The 22,183-nt window shown below is 41.5% G+C and overlaps 1 protein-coding gene and 1 long non-coding RNA gene across 3 annotated transcripts in view; one reads left to right on the plus strand and one right to left on the minus strand.

Moving 5' to 3' along the window:
- The first annotated feature begins 2,618 nt into the window (after nt 1-2,618).
- Nucleotides 2,619-22,183, plus strand: part of MSRA (methionine sulfoxide reductase A) — a 444,569-nt gene continuing 425,004 nt past the window's right edge. Inside the window, exon 1 of one of the 2 annotated variants that reach the window (XM_074947421.1) lies at nt 2,619-2,804. In XM_074947421.1, coding sequence (XP_074803522.1) covers nt 2,675-2,804 — 130 coding nt within the window. In that variant the 5' untranslated portion in view covers nt 2,619-2,674. Of the gene's footprint in view, nt 2,805-3,146; nt 3,325-22,183 lie in introns of those variants that run through there. The other variant, XM_074947420.1, reaches the window with a different exon arrangement.
- Nucleotides 5,094-12,010, minus strand: LOC141984388 (uncharacterized). The gene is made up of 3 exons (XR_012638725.1): nt 11,842-12,010; nt 11,524-11,591; nt 5,094-5,474 (listed from the first exon to the last, which is right to left on the minus strand). It is a non-coding gene; the product is annotated as an uncharacterized LOC141984388 (long non-coding RNA).

Below are 22,183 nucleotides of genomic sequence, written 5' to 3' on the forward strand. Positions count from 1 at the left end.
GCGGGGGGTGAGGGCTTTGGGGTGCAGGAGGGTGCTCCAGGGCTACGGCAGGGAGAGAGAACTCCCCCCAGCTCTCTCTCCCCACAGCAGCACCTGGGCTGGGGGTGGGGTGGTAGCTCTGCGGCTGCAGAATAGGCATCCCTCGCTCAGCCCCAACAGGTCCAGGCCAGGGGAGGGCCAGCCCTGGGGCCGAGCCGCTCTGTCCGCAGCTGGGTCTGGGCCACTCTGGCTAGGGTCGGCCTCGGCTGTACTGTCCTGGCCACGTTTGAGGCCAGGCTGCTCCAGCTGCACCTGGGGCCGGCCCCCTCTGGGCACCCCGGCAGCGGCAGGTTGGAGACTGGGCTAGGTGGGGGCTGAGGGAGGGGCGCCCCTCCCCTGGCAGGTTCCCTGGGTGCCAGCGCGGTGCTAAATAGGTTGTTGCGCAGCTTACAGGGAACTTAGGTGGGTACACCTGCCCCAAGGCAGGCAGAGCCCGGGAGGGAAGTGTGGGGGGGCAGTGTTGGGTATACTCACCCCAGGACAGGCAGAGACTGGGGAAGGGAGTTTGTGTGCATTGTATGGTGGGTATACCTGCCCCGGCAGAGCCCAGGGAGGGGTGTGTGTGTGTGTGAATACCCACCCCAGGACATGCAGAGCTTGGGGAGGGGAGTGTGTGTGCGGTGTTGGGTATACCCATTGCAGTACAGGCAGAGCCTGGGAAAGGGTGTGCGTGTATGTGTGTGGGGGTGTATACCAACCCTAGGACAGGCAGAGCCCAGGGATGGGTGTGTGTGTGTTTGTGGGCTGGGTATACTTGTTGGAGGACTAGGGTTGCCAATTCTAGTCAGACATATTCCTGGAGGTTTTATCACATGACAATATTTAATTAAAGATTCATCTTTAATTCCTGGAGACTCCAGGCCAAACCTGTGGAGAGGAGATATGATATGATGCAATAGCTTAATTTTGGCAATTAATAGATCTTTGACTATTAGCGGTAGATATGCCCAATGGCCTCTGATGGGATGTTAGATGGGGTGGGATCCGAGTTACTATGGAGAATTCTTTCCTGGGTGTCTGGCTGGTGAGTCTTGCCCACATGTTCAGGGTTTAGCTGATGGCCATATCTGGGGTCGGGAAGGAATTTTCCTTCAGGGCAGACTGCCAGAGGCAATGGGGGTTTTTCACCTTCCTCTGCAGCGTGGGGCACAGGTCACTTGCTGGAGGATTCTCTGCACCTTGAAGTCTTTAAGCCATGATTTGAGGACTTCAATAGCTCAGACATAAGTTAGGGGTTTGTTACAGGAGTGGGTGGGGGAGATTCTGTGGCCTGCGTTGTGCAGGAGGTCAGACTAGATGATCATCATGATCCCTTCTGACCTTAAAATATATGATTCTATGGAGGGTTGGCGACCTTACCCAGGACAGGCAGAGCCCAGAGAGGGGTGTGTGTGTGGGGTGCTCACACCCCAGCTGCAGGCAGAGCTGGGAAGGGGTGTGTGTGTGTGTATGGCAGGGTGCTGACACCCCAGCCTCAGGCAGAGCCAGGGAGAGGGGTGGACGTGTGGGTTCACACCTGAGCCGTGGGGAGATGTGTGTGTGTGCTGACACCCCAGCTGCGGGCAGAGCTGGGAAGGTGTGTGTGTGTGGGGTTCTCACACCACAGCCGTGGGCAGAGCTGGAGAGTGGGGTGTGTGTGTGTTCGCATGCTGACACCCCAGCCTCAGGCAAAGCCAGGGAGAGGGGTGGATGTGTGGGTTCACACCTGAGCCGTGGGGAGATGTGTGTGTGTGCTGACACCCCAGCTGCGGGCAGAGCTGGGAAGGTGTGCGTGTGTGGGGTGCTCACACCACAGCCGCGGGCAGAGCTGGGAAGCTGTGTGGGGGAAGGGGTGCTGACACCCCAGCCGCGGGCAGAGCTGGGAAGCTAGGTGTGGGGGGGAAGGGGTGCTGACACCCCAGCCGCGGGCAGAGCTGGGAAGGTGTGCGTGTGTGGGGTGCTCACACCACAGCCGTGGGCAGAGCTGGGAAGGTAGGTGTGGGGGGGAAGGGGTGCTGACACCCCAGCCGCGGGCAGAGCTGGGAAGGTAGGTGTGGGGGGGAAGGGGTGCTGACACCCCAGCCGCGGGCAGAGCTGGGAAGGTGTGCGTGTGTGGGGTGCTGACACCACAGCCGTGGGCAGAGCTGGGAAGGTAGGTGTGGGGGGGAAGGGGTGCTGACACCCCAGCCGCGGGCAGAGCTGGGAAGGTGTGCGTGTGTGGGGTGCTGACACCACAGCCGTGGGCAGAGCTGGGAAGGTAGGTGTGGGGGGGAAGGGGTGCTGACACCCCAGCCGCGGGCAGAGCTGGGAAGGTGTGCGTGTGTGGGGTGCTCACACCACAGCCGTGGGCAGAGCTGGGAAGCTAGGTGTGTGGTGGGAGGGGTGCTGACACCCCAGCCGCGGGCAGAGCCGGGGAAGGCTGGGGGGGTGTGTGCGCGGTGGGGGGTGCTCACACCCCCGCCGCGGGCAGAGCCCGGGAGCCGCACCCTCTCAGCGCTCACCCAACGCTTTTATGTAAGCTGGGCACCGCGACGCCTCTCGTGCAAGCCACGCAGCCGCCGGCAGGAGGCGGGTCTCTCGCGCCCCCCCCCGCCACCCACCAACGGCTCGCGCGCGCCAGCCGGCTGCTCGCGGGCTCCCGACGCTCGCGGGGGCGATGACCGCGGCGCCACGCCGCCTCCTCCGTACTCTCCTCGGCTCGCCTTCCGCGATGGGAGACTCGGCCTCCCGGCTGCCCAGCAGAGCGGAGGCCCTGCCCGGCCGGAGCCAGAGCATCCGGGTCTCAGGTAGGGCGGCTCCCGTCCCCGGGCTCGTCCCCGCGCCGGTGGGCGAGGCGCCCGACTGAGCCCACCCAGGCCCGCCGAGATGACGATCTCTGTAGGGGGCGGAGGGAGAGGTGACTCGAGGAGGAACGTGGGCCCTCGCACATGCGCAGCCCACACTGACCCACCCGTCCTCGGCGTCAGCGCAGGCGCACTGTGCTCCCTCTTCCCTGAGTTATACAAGCGCCCACGCGCACTGATCCTTCCTTACTGCGGGCGCTCTCCTCCTTGCCGTCTTTCGCTGGAGCGCATGCGCTTGAAGCGCTTCCCATCCCTCCCTTTGAAGTGTGGTGAGAGGGGGGCGGCAGCGCTCCTTAGCGCATGCGCAGTTGGACGCCCGGTCCCTGGCTCGTCTCAGAGAAGTGGGGAGGAAAGGAGGCGCGGGGGCAGGCGCCCGAGGCCTCCTCGCTCGGGATAGAGGCGGCTCGGGGGTCTCCCTTGGACGGGGCACGTGGCGAACCGTTCAACCACTACGTGTTCGCTGGTGAGAGTTTAAAGAGAGTCACACCGCCGAATTGGCGGAAGTCACTAGCTAAGCAGCGGGAGCCAGAGTTTGTTGGCGTGCTAAAAACAGCCTTTGAGAGCAGTAGCCTCTTCTGCGGGCACAGAAAGCACGTTTTCTTCCTTTGGAGTAACTCATTCAAAGCTGAGAAATCGATAGGACGTTGGAAATGCAGGGAAACTTGTCCTTCTCTTCCAGTTTATGAATGAAAATGAGGGCGGGGATGAGATCGACTAGTTTTAAAAGTTTGAAGGACAGCCTGAGTAATTTAGGAGACTCTTCTCATTTTCAAGAGACTTAGGCAAAGAGGAACATAAGCGCCAGTCACTTTCACTTAGGCATATTTGAAAGACTGACCTGAAATAATCAGCTTAATTCACTGTCTGCGGTTAATCCCTTGGTTTACTAAATCATTTAGTTGTGCATGTGAAACATGTTTTGATAAGAGAAATTTATGTATTCAAAACATGAAAGGTTTCAGAGTAACAGCCGCGTTAGTCTGTATTCGCAAAAAGAAAAGGAGTACTTGTGGCACCTTAGAGAGTAACCAATTTATTTGAGCATGAGCTTTCGTGAGCTACAGTTCACTTCATCGGATGCATCCGATTGTTGATGATGTTGAGGATGTTGCATCCGATGAAGTGAGCTGTAGCTCACGAAAGCTCATGCTCAAATAAATTGGTTAGTCTCTAAGGTGCCACAAGTACTCCTTTTCTTTTTGCGAAAACATGAGAGGTTTTTTTAATAAAAATAAATGTTATGTGGTATTTTGTGTGTTAATTAAATTCCAGTTACTGTACAGTTAATGCAGCTTGACACAAATATGTACAAAAAGTTAATAAGCAATATATCATTCAACATTTTCTAATATACAAAAATGTACACTTAACAAGAAGCTGAAAATACGCTATGTAATTGCTTAAATAAATGTATATAGTTATAGCGTATCCTAGGTATCAAAAAGGTTTACCATATTTAGTCTAAAGGCTCTCTTTGGTTGTAAATCAACATGCTTTAATGGTTATATCAACCAAGGAAAATGCACCTTTCTTTTGAAAATAACTGAAGTACCAATGCAAAAGTTGATTAAAATCAATGGTTTAAATCAATCTATTCTGGTACCTGTGTGCTTAATAACAGCATTGACCTACAAGGAACTGTAAAAGTTACAACAAGGTAAATGCGATTAGAAATTAGGTGCAAATTAAATTTTAAAATTTAGTATAAAGTTTACTTGGGCCAGATTTCTGTGCATGGAGGTAGCTAAGTGTAAAATATGACTGGCAGTTTAAAATGCCTTGTTTTCCATATTTTAAGGCAATCTATTAACAAGTTGATTTTTCATTGAAAGTTGCATTTTACCAGGTTCTACTGTGAGCTAAGTTGTGTTGGTTTTTTGATGAGTAAATTCTGTACATTTTGACAGTCAGTGTCTCTTTCTCTCTCCCCATTCATCCACCAGTGGTCTCCTTCCTCATTAATAGGTGAGAATCCACCCCATATTTTCTTCCTCTTTAACTCCGTGGCCCTTCATTATGAGGACTGGGTGAGAACTGACCCTGTCTGTGACATTATGTTTTTCTTTTTATCTTAAGGATATTACTAATTTAGGCCCTGATATTGTAAGGTGTTGAAGCTTAGCAACATGCAGGATCAAGACTTTAATCAGTACAGTATATTATATTAATTTCTCTAAAGTTACTGACAGCCAGATATATAAGGATGTATTTTTATTGTAAGGTTCTTGTGACAAAATATATTACAAGAGGAATGTACAAATGGTTTGGTTTGCAGAAGTTACCAGGACCTGGAGATAACTATGATGTTTTAATTATGTTCAGCTTGGTTCTGTTTTGTTATAATATATGCAGAAATCAAAAGAAAGGAGTTCTGCTTCAGATTTCTTTCTCTTTTAAAAACTGCATAGACTGTGACAGGCTTATGAAATCATCATACTGTAATTGATATCTTATATATTTCTGAAGTTTCTCCTTCTTTCATGGGAATCTTTGTTAATTTCTATGAAGTACTGTTTTCTGGTAATCTACTTGCATTTATTTGGTCTAAAGCAATTTTTCTCAGTCTTGGTACTTGCAGACGTTTTGCTGTTTTCCTTCACTGCAGTAGAGAAACTGAAATTCATATTTGAAAATTAGTGCTTTAAGCATGATTTTTACAATGTGTTAGAGTGTAATGTCATGCCCTGTAGTAAAATTAAATATCGCTTTCTGCTATCCTCACTAACCAAAGTTTAGTTATTAAATCATCTTCAGTTGCTATATTGTATCAAATGTTGATATAAGTAGGTTAGAGGTTTATACTTTAATTGACACTATATATACACACATACACCCCACTTATAAATACGTTTAGTGTTCGATTTTGTGAAATGGTAGGATGTAGGACTCTTGCTCCGTTAGTCTGATCAGTTCAGGTAGGTAATGCTGGAAATAATTTTTAGTTAGTCATTTGTTTGTGGTCTCAGTCCTGTTCCTAGTAGAGAGATTCGCATCACAGAAACAGCCATCTCACTTGGCTTTATATGATATAGGATGCAGGGGCACTACTTCTTCATTGCCAGTAGTATATCAAGACATTAATATTAACTTCATTTACTTCTTCTTTTGCGCATGTGCTCAATGGAAGAGTCCTGAGAGGAGCTGCTGGAGAGAAAGAAAAGAGGGAGCTTCCCCTTGCGGTGCCAAACATGATGAACGCCAATTTAGGGAAACTTCTGTTATGCATATTGTTTTGTTTTTGCCTACGGTAACTTATTCTGATTTGTTCATGCTGAAAAATCCTACTGATTTCTGTGGTTTTACTTTTGTTGAGCCATCTAACTAGTTTATGGACATAGATTTCATAGATATTAAGATCAGAAGGGACCATGATGATCATCTAGTCTGACCTCCTGCACAACGCAGGCCACAGAATCTCACCCACCCACTCCTGCGAAAAACCTCTCACCCTATATCTGAGCTACTGAAGTCCTCAAATCGTGGTTTAAAGACTTCAAGGAGCAGAGAATCCTCCAGCAAGTGACCCGTGCCCCATGCCACAGAGGAAGGTGAAAAACCTCCAGGGCCTCTTCCAATTCCTTCCCGACCCCAAATATGGCAGTCAGCTAAACCCTGAGCATATGGGCAAGATTCACCAGCCAGATACCCAGGAAAGAATTTTCTGTAGTAACTCAGATCCCATCTCATCTAACATCCCATCACAGGCTATTGGGCCTATTTACCATGAATATTTAAAGATCAATTAATTGCCAAAATCATGTTATCCCATCATACCATCTCCTCCATAAACTTATCGAGTCTAATCTTAAAGCCAGATAGGTCTTTTGCCCTCACTGCTTCCCTTGGAAGGCTATTCCAAAACTTCACTCCTCTGATGGTTAGAAACCTTTGTCTAATTTCAAGTCTAAACTTCCCAATGACCAGTTTATATCCATTTGTTCTTGTGTCCACATTGGTACTGATCTTAAATAATTCCTCTCCAGTATTTATCCCTCTGATATATTTATAGAGAGCAATCATATCTCCTCTCAACCAAGACATATTTGGCTATCTCACTAGAGAGGCCAAGAATTAAATGGACATGGAGACTAAATTGAACAATCTCTGAAGCAAGGACATTCTCTACATTTTACTGGATTAAAGTTTAGGATTGAGATATATTAGCTTGATGGTCTGGGGAATCTTGCAGTGATGCTTGTCTGAATCTGTTCCAGGGATATACAGGATTCTAGTCTCTATTGTTTTCAGGCTAGTATCTTTCATGTGCAGCAAATCCATCTTTTGGTAAAGGCAACCACCTTAGTATTTTCCTAACAAAGAGGATGGATGGTGGTGCAGTTCTGATTCTATTTGCTATTAAACTATTCAGTTGTAATTTAAAAATATTTGAAAACTTTTTCCTCACTGTCAACATTTATCTTTCAGCAGCTGGATTTCCCAGTTTTAATCTTAGAGAAGAATGGTGATCCATTCTCCGATTTCTAGGCAGTCTCTAGCGAATACTATAATACAAATTAATAACAACAATAAAAATACCCAGATATGCACACAGTAGGCCAAATTCATCCCTAGTGTAACTCCACAGTTCCAGATTCTCTTAGTGACAGTGATGTAAATCTGGGGTAATTCCACTGAAGCCAGTGAACGTACTCTTGATTTATGATGGCATATTTTAACAGAGAATCTAGCCTTATGGAACTACGCCGGGGATGAACTGTGTTTACTGAAAGGATAATAGACCCCATTGTGAGCAGAAGTATATAGTAACAAGGTATAATTTTACAGTTACGGTTCTGATCAGCAACACAATTTGACCCTGTTTTCAAATATTTGAAATAAAATGTTTAAAGGGACACAACCAACTTAAAAATTACAAATTTGTCCAGAAATATTTACCTATTGTTACAAGTAACATATAAGATTAGTAAAAATCAGTAGTTCTCAACCAGGGGTCCACGTACCCCTGGAGGTACGCAGAGGTCTTCCGGGGGGAACATCAACTCATCTAGATATTTGCCTAGTTTTACAACAGGCTACGTAAAAACCACTAGCAAAGTCAGTACAAATGAAAATTTCATGCAGACAGTGACTTGTTTATACTGCTCTCTATATACGATACACTGAAATGTAAGAACAATATTTATATTCCAATCAATTTATTTTATAATTGTATGGTAAAAATGAGAAACTCAGCAATTTTTCAGTAGGAGTGTGCTGGGACACTTCTATATTTTTATGTGTGATTTTGTAAGCAAGTAGTTTTTAAGTGAGATGAAGCTTGGGGTACGCAAGACAAATAAGACTCCTGAAAGCGGTACAAGAGTCTGGAAAGGCTGAGAACCACTGGTATAAATTAGAGACAATGTTTTTCATCCCCCCCACCCCACTTTTGTTTACTTTGTGGATTTGACATCACTTAGTATGGGCAGTTTTGCTGCTGCTGTATTGTCATTAATTATTTAGTTTTCTATTGTTTCTATGAGTCTTTCATGAAGCAACAGTGGAGAGAAAAGCATTTTAAAAAAAAAGGAAAATGTTGTTTCCAGACCACAGAAATTGGGAGGGAGACTCATGGATAGGCATAGTACCTGAATTTACTTTTCACTCTTTTTAAATTAACTAGATTTAAAGTTGACTGTCCCTTTATTGCTGTTTCAGAAGTGTTACATGAATTTAGTGCATCAAATGAATTCTCACTGAATTCTAATTATGCTTAGAATTAATTTCTCAATCTGATTTGCTAAACTCAAGAGACAATGACATTAAATTGTTTTGTTGATTTTTTTTTTTTTTTTTTTTTTAAAGAAAGGCTTCAGATCCTGTGGGTATAAGTTTGGACAGGGCTACAGGGAAATTTCTAAGGAGGCCCCAAGATTTGGAGGCTTTCCAAGAACGCTCTAAGCAATATCAGATTATAAACAAAGATCCCACAGATTTGTGGATTGAATTCCTGGCTTGCAGGTCCCTTAGCATCTAGCCCTGGAGAAGTAGTGGGAATTTGGCTTGGGACTGAAGCTGGACATGGTTACTCTCTTTTGACTCTTCTGCTAGAATTTTGCACATGTGTTTCAATGTAAATTCCATTGATGTCATTAGTACAGATAGCTGAACTTTTGGGACAAATTTATTCCATTTTAATGCAGAAGGAAAAGATACTAATTTCCTTAGATTTGGTTAATTTCCTATAGAACTTTTAAAGAAAATGATATGTTCTCTTAGGAATATCATTCCTCCAATAGCTGGCTAATTTCTATGATACATGTTGATGAAAGTCATTTGAACCTTCATAGCTTGTGAACACGCTGTAAGGTAAATTAATGGCACAAAAATAGAACTAATCTGTTAAAATGTAGCGGCATTTGTTTTGCTCTTTTACCTATTTGTTATAACAGATTTTCCTCTCCCGTTAATCTTTCTTTTACCATCTCAAAATATGTACCACATTAGCTTGTTGATTCCTTGAGTTTGAATAACTTTTTTTTTTGCTGGCAGCTGTAAAAAGTGGTCAGTAGTATTTTATTTGGTTTAATGCTAATATTTAAAGATTGGCAATTTTTGCATTATCTCTTCAACCCCTTCATGTGAAAGAGACTTTTTGTACTTTGTAGATAGTATAATCAGAAAGCAAGAGAGAGATGCTACAAGTAAGCCTGCAGCTAAAAATGCAGAAAGCCCAGTTATCAAATGTGGGTGTCTGACAGGATATCCAAATCCCCTACTTAACGCCTTTACAGTTGCCAACAAAAAGATTAGTTCAAACTCAACCAATCAGCAAGCTAATATAGTATATATTTTGAGACTGCAAAAGAAAAGTAAATGGGAGAGGGAAATCTGTTATAACAAGTGGGTAAAAAACGAAACAAATTCCACTACATTTGAAAAGGTTAATTCTACTTTTGAGCCATTGATTTACCTTATGCCATGTTTAGAAGCTATGAAGGTTCAAATGAGTTTTAGCAACATATATCACTAGAAATGAATCAGATATCAGAGGAATGATATTCCTAAGAGGACATAATTTTCTTAATACCATTTTCTTTAACAACTCATTTCCTTAGACTTAGGTCATTTCATGTCTTTTCCTTCTGCGTTAATAGGCAATCAGTTTGCCCTAAAAGATTGCTTATCTGTTTTGAAGTATAAAGGCCAGAACTCTGCTCAGTGCGTCTGAGAAGAGAGGAATGTAAAGATGAGTGTACCTGAGTCCTCAGGGCTGCTTTAATTTACACTGGCTTGTAATGGCATAGGGGCCATTACACTGGCAGGAAACGCTGGAGCTCAGTGAATTCTGACCATGTCCCTTAAATCTCCAATACTTTCCTATAAAGAGTGAGAGTATGGTGTTGAGATGGATATGCTGGCTTTATGACATTTGGAATTTCCAACATGTCAGGGGAATCTCCAGCTGCCCATTTCAGGCAGCTTTATTGTTTTGGGCCTTCAAAGAGGCCATAGTATAGAGTAGGATCTGGCCCCTAATTCTTATCTAGTGCGTAAAGATTTATATCATTTTGCTAGTTTGGGGAATGTGTCAACATAGCAATTCTGACATATGTTATATGACACTTGTTATATAAAAAAGTGAGATGTTGTAATGGAACTGCTGAATTAAATATGAATAAATCTAATGGTTTTTCATAACATCAGTAAAATGTGTCAACATAACAATTCTGAGAATTTGCCAAATTATATAAAAAGTAAGATTTTATAATGGAACTGTTGAATGAAGTCTGTGAATATATCTGATGGTCTTTCGTAATGTGAGCAATAAAAGGAAAAAGAAAAATGTTTGATATTTTTTTCCTAAGATTAAAAAAATCCTGTTGACTATGAAAAAATGAACACCCTGATTCAGTATTACCATACTGTAACTTTGCAACCTGTCATGACCCAAATGTAGGTTCCAGTGTGAAATTATGCTTCAGAATCAGGCATGGAAGAGAAACAATAATGAAGGAAGTTTTAAGATTTAGTAAAATTAATTTCTTTAACATTTTCTATAGCTTCAGTTTCTTGATTCACTATTTTCATGTAAATAAATTGTTAACTGACATCCCATTTTTATAAGGGGTTGTACTAAATATAGGTAAAAAAGAAGGGATATCCCCACAGGAGGGACAATTCAGAGGTATGACGAATACCAAGTTAATAGACTCTGTGTATTGTATTTCTCAAGTTTCAGTTTTCCTTTCCAGTTCACCAGAAGAGGGAATTGCTTATCTCTTCATTTTAAAGAATGACCCTCATTTATTGCATTTTTGATCCATTGATTTCTATACGTTTATTACATTTTCATTATAGTTTAATCAAGCATGCTGAGAGCCAGATGAGAGAGGATGTAAAGTGACATTACATTTTGCTATGGCACCTTGTTTTTAGAAATTGTTTAGTATTTGAAAGACGTGACTTCTGAAATTTTTGAATGGTTGCAATGTCTCTTAAGATTATGCATGAAATATTTTCTTTTGAAAATAGTGGTGGCAATAGAAATATGCATGTCATGCATCCTCTCCCTTTTACATTTTTATGTTTGTCTTTTTTTGCTTTTGGCAAGTGTACCTAAACATTAAATAATTCTTATCAGGCTAAAAATGTAACTGAAAAATTATTAAAAATTGGGCTGACTTTGGCAAAAAGGAATGACTCTTTAGCTAACTCTTACCTTTCTGTTTTAGAAGACGTTGCAGAAGATATGAAAATCTAATTTTGTGTGAATTTTGCATTTGACGTCTGCAAAAGAGACAAAAAAAAAATCAAAACCAGGAACAAACAGTCATTGATAGATCAATAACTTACAAAGTATCTGTTTGCAGAACTGCATAACCAGCTGTCAAATGCAGCTCTCAAGGTAACACTGCATTGCTGAAAATCTTTCACTTCCTTGTCACCTCTAAATACAGCATACCACAAAGAGCTAAGTCATTCATTAATAAGTCCTTGGCAAGACCAAACCAAACCAAAATAAATGTAAAAAGCCCACCAATCCGCTCATTCCAGTCTCTGGAGTTTCATGTAGACTACTTAGCATTCTTCTCACACTCAAATGTGTGCACTGGCATGAAGCAACCCTGCACAAAGCCATACCCTCTCAGCACTGTGGCGGGCCTGATAACTGAGGTAGCTCTCCACAGGGTTTCTCCCTGGCAACAGAATGCAGGTTGCTGGGAAACAGCATTACTTAAGGAGTAGAAACTTTACCCAACTGGCAGCCTCTTGAATGCAAATAAGGCTTGAAGGAGACTCAGAAAGCAGAAACCCTAACTTTATAAAATAAAAAAGATTTCAAAAGGACCTTTATTCAGAGGATTATTTATATATGTTGCTCTGAAGATTTATTCCAAATTGTGGAATAAAGGGGGATAATTATTTCTAGTGAAAGGTAGTGGCTTGATAAGCAAGATTAAATACAGGTTTCAGAGTAACAGCCGTGTTAGTCTGTATTCGTAAAAAGAAAAAAGAAAAGGAGTACTTGTGGCACCTTAAGGTGCCACAAGTACTCCTTTTCTTTTTTCTTTTTTCAAGATTAAATAGCTGCTTGTGACAGTGGTTTTGGAAAGACGTGTATCTAACGCATAAGGGCCAAACACTTGCATTGATAAACATAACCTGTCAGGATGAGAAGTAAACCCAGGAATTACATTTACACAGGATTTTTTATTTCAAAGGATAATATTTCATATTACTATATAATAGACCTGGGATGAATATGGTCCATTTTGCTGATGGTTTTAACTCCATTTTGCCTTCAAAGAAGTTATAGTGATGAATTTGACCCTACATTTATTTAGGTAAGTCTGTGAGTGTAACACACTCAGAAAGCAAAAAACTATAGTGGAGAAGCGGAGTGCCTCCACTTGCTGTAACGTAAGCCCTGTTGTGCCTAACTAGTGCAGGACATATGGAGTCCAATTATACTTTCAGTTATACCCACGTAACTTAATTGACGTTAGTGACATTGTACAAGGGTAGATTAGGTGAGAATCTGGACCATAGTATATAAATCACCCACTATTTGGCAACTCCTTCATTGGAATGCCTTAAATATAATAGGGTCTGATTCTCCACTGCATCAGTTTATAGCACCAGAGCTACTCCACTGACTTCACTAGAATCATATGTGCATACAACTGTTGTAATGTAGTTGAGGATCAGGCCTAACATATAACATAGAAGTTAAGATGATGGGCTATTACAAATACACAAGTACTAGTAAGTGCTGATATAGTAAAGGAAAACTACATTATAGGTTAAATTGTGTCCTGTTTAACATGGCAGCACAGGGGTCCTTATAATCTGTGTTGGCGATCCATATCACAGATAACAGTATAGGAGAGAAAGTAGGCTCCACGTTGTAGTACATTTCTTCTAGGTAGGTTGGGATGGGGAGTGGGCATAGCTTTGGTCTGACCCCTCCAAAATGTACGGGGCAACATACGTGGTGGTATGTATAGACCTAATACAGTTTGTTCCTTTCTCAAAACAACAGGGTACTGAGAGGGAGATTGTGACTCAGTCTAGTCACAATTGTGACCGAATTCAGGCCATGTCTACACTTAAGCCACTACAGCGGCACATCTTCAGCTGTGCTGCTGTAGCACCTCAGTGTAAACACTCACTGCAGTGACAGGAGGCGTTCTCCTGTCACTGTAGTTAATCCACCTCCCCAGGAGTTCATAGCTAGGTTAATGGAAAAATTCTCCCATCGATCCAGCAATATCTGCACCGGGGGTTATGTTGGCATATATACAGCTATTAGGGGCGTAGATTTTTCACACCCATGAGAGATGTAGCTATGCCAGTGTATGTTTTCAGTATAGACCAGCCCTCACTCTTCTTTGGCTACTCCTGGACAGAGCAACAACACACTGCGTCTTATTTAGGGCAGATCATTATCTCACAATTTAGTACTATGCTTTGCATTCAGTGTCAGGGCTTGAAAAGTTTGTGTGACATCTTCTAGCCCAAGGACCAACCTGTCAAGGTCAAAATTAGCTGTTTCTCCACCCCCTTCCCCTAACAAGACTAAGTTCCCTGCAATTTAAGGCCCTGATCCAGCAAGGTATTTAAGCATGTGCCTAACTTTTAGCCCATGAGTAGTTCCTTTAAAAAATCAATACTGAATCGGAGCCAAAATAAATGAAGCAGTTGTGTACTATTTGTGTTTAACTGTTGTGTTGCCAGTCAACTGTTGTTATTTTATTTATGGAATTGCTCAGAATGTACTTGGCGCTATCCAAGCACAGAGGCAGACACAGTTTTTGTTCTGAAGAGCATCAGTGTTTTTAATGTATTAAAAAAATTAACTTACTGCTAAGAAAGGTCAAATAGCAGGAAAAATATAAATTGAGTATATTTTTTCATTGATTTTTCTCTGGTGTTAGCTGAATAACATATTCAGCAATATTATCTGACCAGCTAATTGAATACTACCATAAATGTGTTGAATAGATTATTAAATGAATACTGGGGAAATTCATCAAATCATACATTCCTCAAATACTATTTGACCAACCTACAACTCTCTTACTTTTGTCATATCCTCTTTTCCTTACTGCTTTGTACTGACCTTTTCTTTCTTTCCTGTAATGCACATAATGTAACTTTTCCTAAGTTGTCTTCAGAGGTGTGTTCCCTCTTTTTTTTTTCTCTGTCCCACATATCTTCTCTTTCTTTCCTTCTCCCTACATTGTGTTCGGTACTGCCTCTCCTATATTTTTTCTCTCTCCTTTTCCCCCTCACTTCTTCCCCAGAAATCTTTCTATGTATTTTGTTTCCTAACTTATCCCATTAATATCTCGTGCTTTCTCTTTCTACGAAGCAATATCGGGGTTTCTGCATAGTAAATTGTGCAAAACCATTTTTAGAAATATGATGGAAATTCTGATTACAGTTCTCAAGTTAAGATTGAGCTGAGTTTTTTGTGCTTAAAGCAGGAATTCAACCACTTTATTATCTTTGGGTTTAATGTTCGTGTATGAAAAGTGTAATAAAAAATTCACAGGTAAAAGCTGTATTAAACTGGAGTTAAGTTATGTACATAGAAGCAGCTTAAGGGTAAAAACATTGCAGTTATGTTGTAATTACCCTATAACAAACATTACAAACCCAGGAGATTCAGAGTTAGGTTAAACTTCAAGAAATTCAAACAGGCTAAGTTATGGCAATGCACAGTTAAGGGATCCAAACATTAGCTCTGCACTGTAGTGACAACAGGAGCAAAAATAAAATAAAATAAAAGTGATGTGTCTTTAAAAATCAGTTTAATCACTCTGGGACTACAAACATGTATGCACTAATACTAGTTGTATGGTCACTGCATGGTGTTACTGCAGAGCAGAGTTAAGGTCCTTTGAGTGCGTTAACTGTGCATTTCCATATCTTACCCTGTTCGGATTCCTGTGCCATTTAACCTGAACTCTGAATTTCCTGGGTTTGTAATACTGGTTTTGGGGTTAATTACAACATTTCTTGTCATAATTTTAACATTAAGTTACAGATATGTACTCAGCCTTAATGCTGGTTTCATGTAGTTTTGTCTAGGACTGTGTAGTATCTTGGAAAAATCTGTTTGGTTTGATGAGGTATGTGATGGGGTACACAAACCCCAGACTTGGCCCAAAAGGGTTAAAAGGCAATATTGGGCCCAGGTAGGCCTGTTGAGCACTTTTCAGTTGGAGGAGTGTGTTAAATGGAGCTCAGAAGCCCAGGCAAGGAGTGGTGGACAGGCACTGGAAAAAAGAATCCTTTGGCAGGAAGCCAGGCAAAAGGTGCAGCCTGAGAGGGGATCACAGAGTGGCTAAGGCCCCCAGGGAGTGTCTTCTCTAACCACCACCCACTTCAAGAACTAGCAGGTCTTGAAGGGGCACTTAGGTAGGAAGTAGCCCAGGGCAGTGGACTTAGACTGTCTGCAGGGAGGACCCTGCCAGTGTTATTTCCCACAGGGCCCTGGGAGCTGGTGGAGAGAGAGGGCCTGGGTCGCCTTACCATGTGCTACTTAAAGGCAAAGGCCCAGACACAGTGGGGAGGCCCAAACACTCCCATCCTGGAGTCAGGAACTAGGCACTACTACCACTTCCTCCCTGACAAAGCGATAAGGGATTGGCAGTCAGGTGCACTAACCACTAGGCTACCCGAACCTCCAAGCCCCCGTCACAAGGTATATGTTGAACAATGGTAAACTGCGAATATTAAAGTTTTTCTGCAGCATATAAGAAAGTGTTATTGTCTTGATCTGTTATTTTATTTATGTATAGAATTACAGTGCTATGATAAGTTTGCACCTCTTAACCCCTTTTTTATTTTTTTTCAAACCTTTATTAGTATATAGGAACTGGCGTTTAAATTTCCACTTTGAATGAAATCCTAAGCACGAATAATTCCTTGTTTAAAATGAGGTATAAAACAGGGGGCTGTATAATAAGGTTTATTCCAATTATACAGTTTCAGATTTATTAGTTGCAATTCATCCCTTGCATAAGCATTGGCCCATAGTCTTAAATTAGAGGTCTTATTTTCCAGCTGAGCAGTGCAGGCAAGGTAGTATGAAATAATGTACCTTTATAATCTTTCACTGAATATTGAAAAAGAAAATTTTATATTCTGTAATACAAGCAAATTTGTGCCCCAACAAATAGATATACAAATATGCCCCGGGTATCTTCGAAGATCAGCTAGAGAATGTGTGTGCCCAAGTGGCTGATTTCCCAGCTCATGTACACCAAGTAATTACAGGGCAAGACTGAGTCCTACATGTGTTTTAATATTTGCATTAGGAATTGCATTTTACAAACATGTAGTAAACAACATTAATCTGTGAATGAAATGGCTGTGTGTCACAGAGGAAAATATCTTGAAAGGATCTGCGGTTATCTGCAGTTTCCCAAAGGTTGGGCTTCCATTTAAAAATAAATAAATAAAAAGTGTGTTTCATGTTCTGTAATCAATGGATGATTTTCTGATATGGCTTAACAAACTACACCAAGAGCTTTTTTAAGGTTATCAGGAGCAAAATAACTGCACCAGAGATAACATTATAATATATATGTCGTCTGCAGGGGTTATTGGGTTTGCTTCTTTCATTTATATTCTCTTGTGGGTGCCCCCTCCTATCTAATACACAGTTGTAGAAACTCACTTCTATTAGAGTTATCAGTGTTGTCCTGATGTGTGGGGCTGTGAATGGAACTGCAGCCTGTTCTGAAACAGACTCCACTCAAACAATTTTTAAAGTAAGTTAAGCTGCTGATAAATAAATACTTTTAATTGTATACATGCTCCCTGTAATAGTGGTCAGAGTGATGAACAAGCAGTTAATATGCAATGCAATTCAATCAAAAACAAAAGAATAACATTTAAAATCTAAATAATGTTAACAATTGGCTTTCTACACAGTCTGTCACTTTATAGTCAGCAAATGTAAGGAACATAGGGTGGGTATAATATGGTTACACACATTCAGTAAAGTGAGTCAGCAGCTTTTTTTATATTTTTTTTTTACTGGTTGCCAGAACTGGTGTTTGGGCCCTTAGTGCTTTCTTTGATGGGCACCTTTAGCCTTTATGACTTTATAAATGTCAAGGCTATCCTCAATTTTAATTTTTAAATGCAAATAAGTAGAATAACAACTCTGATTTAGCATTGAGAAATATGTCTAAAAAAACAAACAGGAAGATGTAAAACAGTCACTAGGATTGAAAGTACAGTATAGTACTTTCTTCTTATTAGTCATATATTATTCATAATACCTACCTCCTGTAGTTAACTGAAGGCTAGTTTTTGGCTCCATGAAACCAATGGCTTTGTGTCTCTCAGTTTTGGAGGGGGCAGGATCTCAGATATCTGCGTGAGGCAGTTGGTGGCACTATGGGTGCCACAAGCTCTCTCCTGTCAAATGGCTAGCTGCCTATAACTAAGCTGGCTTCTCTGCTGGCTCCTGAATAAGTGGGGACTCGAAGGGAAAGAAATCCCCTTTGAAACAATGACCTTTATCCATTAGCAAGATTTCTATCTTTCCAGAATTGAAAATTGGGCATGTTTGGCTCATGCAGTCATCAATGTCATCCAAACAGGTCTCCAGAGTGGAGACTGAGTTATTGAGATCCAGAGAGGAAGAGGTGTATAGTTGTGTTTCATCAGCATGCTAATGATACTTTACTGTATTCAGAAATGATCTTGACAAGTGGTTTTATATACATTGAGCAAAATGGGATATAGGAGAGAAGCTTGGGAGAAGTTGCATTTCAAATTTCTCAATGTTGATGCTCAATTCTCATCCTCATCCAATTTGAAAGCTTCATTTACATATTCTAGAAGTAAATGGAGGGATTTTTCAGACACATCAGTAGTCTCCAATGCAGCAAGCCATAGTCAATAGTCTTGAAAATTTACTATAGATTAGAGAGGTCTAGCCTGACCAAAATGGCTATTTAAACCAGCTGGAGATTGCTCCTGAGCCCTTCTAACATGGTTTGACCCCCAAAAGTAAGCTAGAATTCTCAGGGGAAACTCCCAGGATATCATAGGTGTTAAGGAACTGCTGAAGATGAAAGGCTATCACTTTCTAAATTACTGTCCACAAAAAGGGAAGGCTCAAGACAGAGAAGAAATTGGCAAGCAATCCAACATCAAAATGTGGTTTCTTATGTAAAACATATTAAGGAGTCTTAAGGGAAAAGTCAGTGACTTTACATCTGATTTTTCTTGTAGACCTTATTTTCAGAATTCACCTGACATAGTTCTTTTCTTCATTCTCCCAAGGACTTTATGGCTCTCCTCCATTTTCCCGGTCATTTTCCCCTTAAATCCTTTCATAAGGAAAGGAAGTTGGATTTAATTGCTCTGGAGCCCATTGATGCCACTTCTTCAGGTGACCAGAAGGATCACTGAATACCCATGCAGACAATTCCTTTCCTCACAGGCTAACTATGCTGCTTCTGAAAAGAATTCATCCTCCGCTGCTATAGGATGAAGGAGAGACTGCTTGGGACCTGAATTTAGATCCCATGCATGATACTGTATCTGGCTGCTTTTAGATTAGAGATTTGGTTTTGAGTAATAAGAGCATTTAAAATCATTTGAAATCCCACGGCTTCTATTATTTTTGCCCTTTTCTAACTTTTATATCTGTCGAAACTGATTTGAAACAAATTTGGCAATATTAAAAGCAGTTCACTCATGGATTTAGATTTTGTATTGCCAAGTTTTAACTTAGAATGCCAGTGTGTGGTTTTTTTAACCAAGTTGTGACCCTTTAAAAGATGGAGCTTTCATGTAACAGCTGACCGACTTGCGTAGTGCTGCCTGTAGCCCTTCTGTAGTATCGTAGCTGATGTGCACGAAAACAGTGTAAGGAGAATAAAAGTCTGATTTTTATGGATGATGCTTTTAAAAAAATCAGTTCTCTGTGGCTATTTTAAACCACTCTGTGGATTAATGCATATCTTATGTCTTCTATAGTCCTTTCTGTGTGGTTTATTCGGCTTCTACTGCCAGTATTTTTCATGGATTGCTTTATCACAAGGTGCTGAAGGCAGTTTTCTCCTATTATAGTAGAACTCCCCATTCCACTCACCGAGTGTAATTCACTCTTGTGTTGAGTCCCCTGGCCTATACAATTCTTAAGTCCTACTTAAATGCTTAACATGGTGCTTAAGTGAAATATACATGGTGGGCTTTGTATGGGCCCATCCACACAGAGATAAATTTCATCCAGCTAGTAGAATTTCAATCAGCGTAGAGCCTACCTTACAACAGTGGGAGATAGAAGAACCAAGTCTTTGCTTTCTGTGGTTCTGAAGGATGCTAGTGGTGCTCTCTCGTCACCATTTGCCAGCCCCTTTAATATCTATGGACAATGAGGTGCATTAAGGATAGCAACCTGTGAGAGTTAACAATATGGACTGTTATATATATGTAAGTGGCAGTGGGTGCTAATATAATAAAATAAGGCAACTGTAGTACATGTTATTCAGTAGAGTGCAAATCTAAAATGGACAAATGAGAAACCATGAGTAAAAATTTATTCTTTATAGACTGCTAGCTGAAATGCAAATGAGGGATTGAGATATTAAGCTGTGCAGAACCATTTAAAAATATTCAACGTGTATAAACCTAATTGTTTGATTAGCAATTCATGGTCTGATGTGGGGTGCAAGTTGAAGCATTTGTCATTTGAATTTTAAAACAAAGCTCTTGTTCAGCATATAACGAAGAACATGTTCTTCTTCCACACACGTGAAATGACATAGTATGATTCCAGTTTGGGCAAAGTCCGTATCTTAGATTCTTTTTGTTTTTTCTATGCTATCCTTTCTCATCGTCACTTACGAAATTTGAGACTTTCAATCCACTTCACTATTAGTGGAGTTTGGCTGTAATCCAAGCTAACTATAAATAGGTTCCCCAGTGCCTAGCCAATTCTACCTCAAGTGGTACACACATGTTTCCCAAAGTGTACAGTATAATAAAGTTTCTCTGAATAACAGCCACAAAAGTCTGTGAATTTTAGGTACTAATATACTATTATTTTCAGGTAGCTATGTTTTGCCTGCAAGAACTGGTAGGAAAGTGAAAGATATCTAAGAGCACAACTGTGTTTAAACTTTAGTGCAAGGACTTTGATGTGTAATGAATTTTCAGAAAAGGTTCTAATAAGGACTGGGCAAGCAGATAGGGAAAACCTCTGAGCATGTTCAAGCAAGCCCTGTTTGAGTCAGCCAAGCAAAATCTGACCATCATGAGAGTCAAATGTAGCATACGTGGCGTCATGTTGTCAAGTTGTTTAAGTTGTAACATCACATTGTGGTGTCAAATCAGAAGAGCACAAGTTTTTGAAATATATCCCCACGATGGAAGGCATAGGAAAGGACCAACTGCTTCCCTCTGTAGCAGCCCCTCTCTTGCTATTTGTCTGCAGTTAAGGGATAGAGAACTCCACTTGGCTGACGTCCGGACATGCTGACTTTAAAAGCCTTAGCTGTGACAGTTCAGATTTGCATTCAGCAGACTTAGCAGCTTTTATCTGAACTGGACTTTCATTGGAACTTCCTACTTCTCGTGCTAATCCTTTCCAACAGTATTACATGACTAGTTCAGCCTCCTCAAAAAATGACTAGATGACATCTAGGTGCACAAATGAAATCTTAAAACAAGGAAGTTGTATAGACAAATATTACTGGAAAAGCCGTGACTGAAAATAAAGTACTTATTTTTATAAAGTAAAACTGAGATGCCCATAATTACTCATATATTTTAGCCTTATTCTCTTATTTAAGCATTTTTACAGCATCATCATGATATTTGGGTGCCTAACAATAAATTAAAATAAGACAAATATGGGATCCATGAGTCTCCCTTTATCCTCCCGAATATGAATACTTCAGTAACTATTGCTTAAGTATCAGGGGGTAGCCCTGTTAGTCTGTATCCACAAAAACAGCAAGGAGTCCAGTGGCATCTTAAAGACTAACCGATTTATTTGGGCATAAGCTTTCATGGGTAAAAAACCCACTTCTTCAGATGCATGGAGTGAAAATTACAGATGCAGGCATTATTATACTTACACATGAAGAGAAGGGAGTTACCTCACAAGTGGAGAACCAGTGTTGACAGGGCCAATTCGAGCAGGGTGGATGTAGTCCACTCCCAATAATTGATGAGGAGGTGTCAATTCCAGGAGAGGCAAAGCTGCTTTTGTAGTGAGCCAGCTACTCCCAGTCCCTATTCAAGGCCAAATTAATGGTGTTAAATTTGCAAATGAATTTTAGTTCTGCAGTTTCTCTTTGAAGTCTGTTTCTGAAGTTTTTTTGTTCAAGTATGGCTCCTTTTAAATCTCTTATAGAATGTCCAGGAAGATTGAAGTGTTTTCCTACTGGCTTTTGTACGTTACCATTCCTGATGTCCAATTTGTGTCCATTTATTCTTTTATGTAGAGACTGTCTGGTTTGGCCAATATACATGGCAGAGGGGCATTGCGGGCACATGATGGCATATATAACATTAGTAGATGTGCAGGTGAATGAGTCCCTGATGGTGTAGCTGATGTGGTTGGGTCCTCTGATGGTGTCGCTAGAGTAGATATGGGGACAGAGTAGGCAATGAGGTTTGTTACAGGGAGTGGTTCCTTAGTTAGTGTTTCTGTGGTGGGGTGTGTAGTTGCTGGTGCGTATTTGTTTCAGGTTGGGGGGCTGTCTGTAAGCGAGGACTGGCCTGCCTCCCAAGGTCTGTGAGAGTGAGGGATCGTTTTCCAGGATAGGTTGTAGATCGCTGATGATGTGTGGAGAGGTTTTAGCTGCGGGCTGTATGTGTTCTGTTATTTTCCTTGT

This window comes from Natator depressus, chromosome 3 (genome assembly GCF_965152275.1).
Source record: "Natator depressus isolate rNatDep1 chromosome 3, rNatDep2.hap1, whole genome shotgun sequence".
Taxonomy (NCBI): domain Eukaryota; kingdom Metazoa; phylum Chordata; order Testudines; family Cheloniidae; genus Natator; species Natator depressus.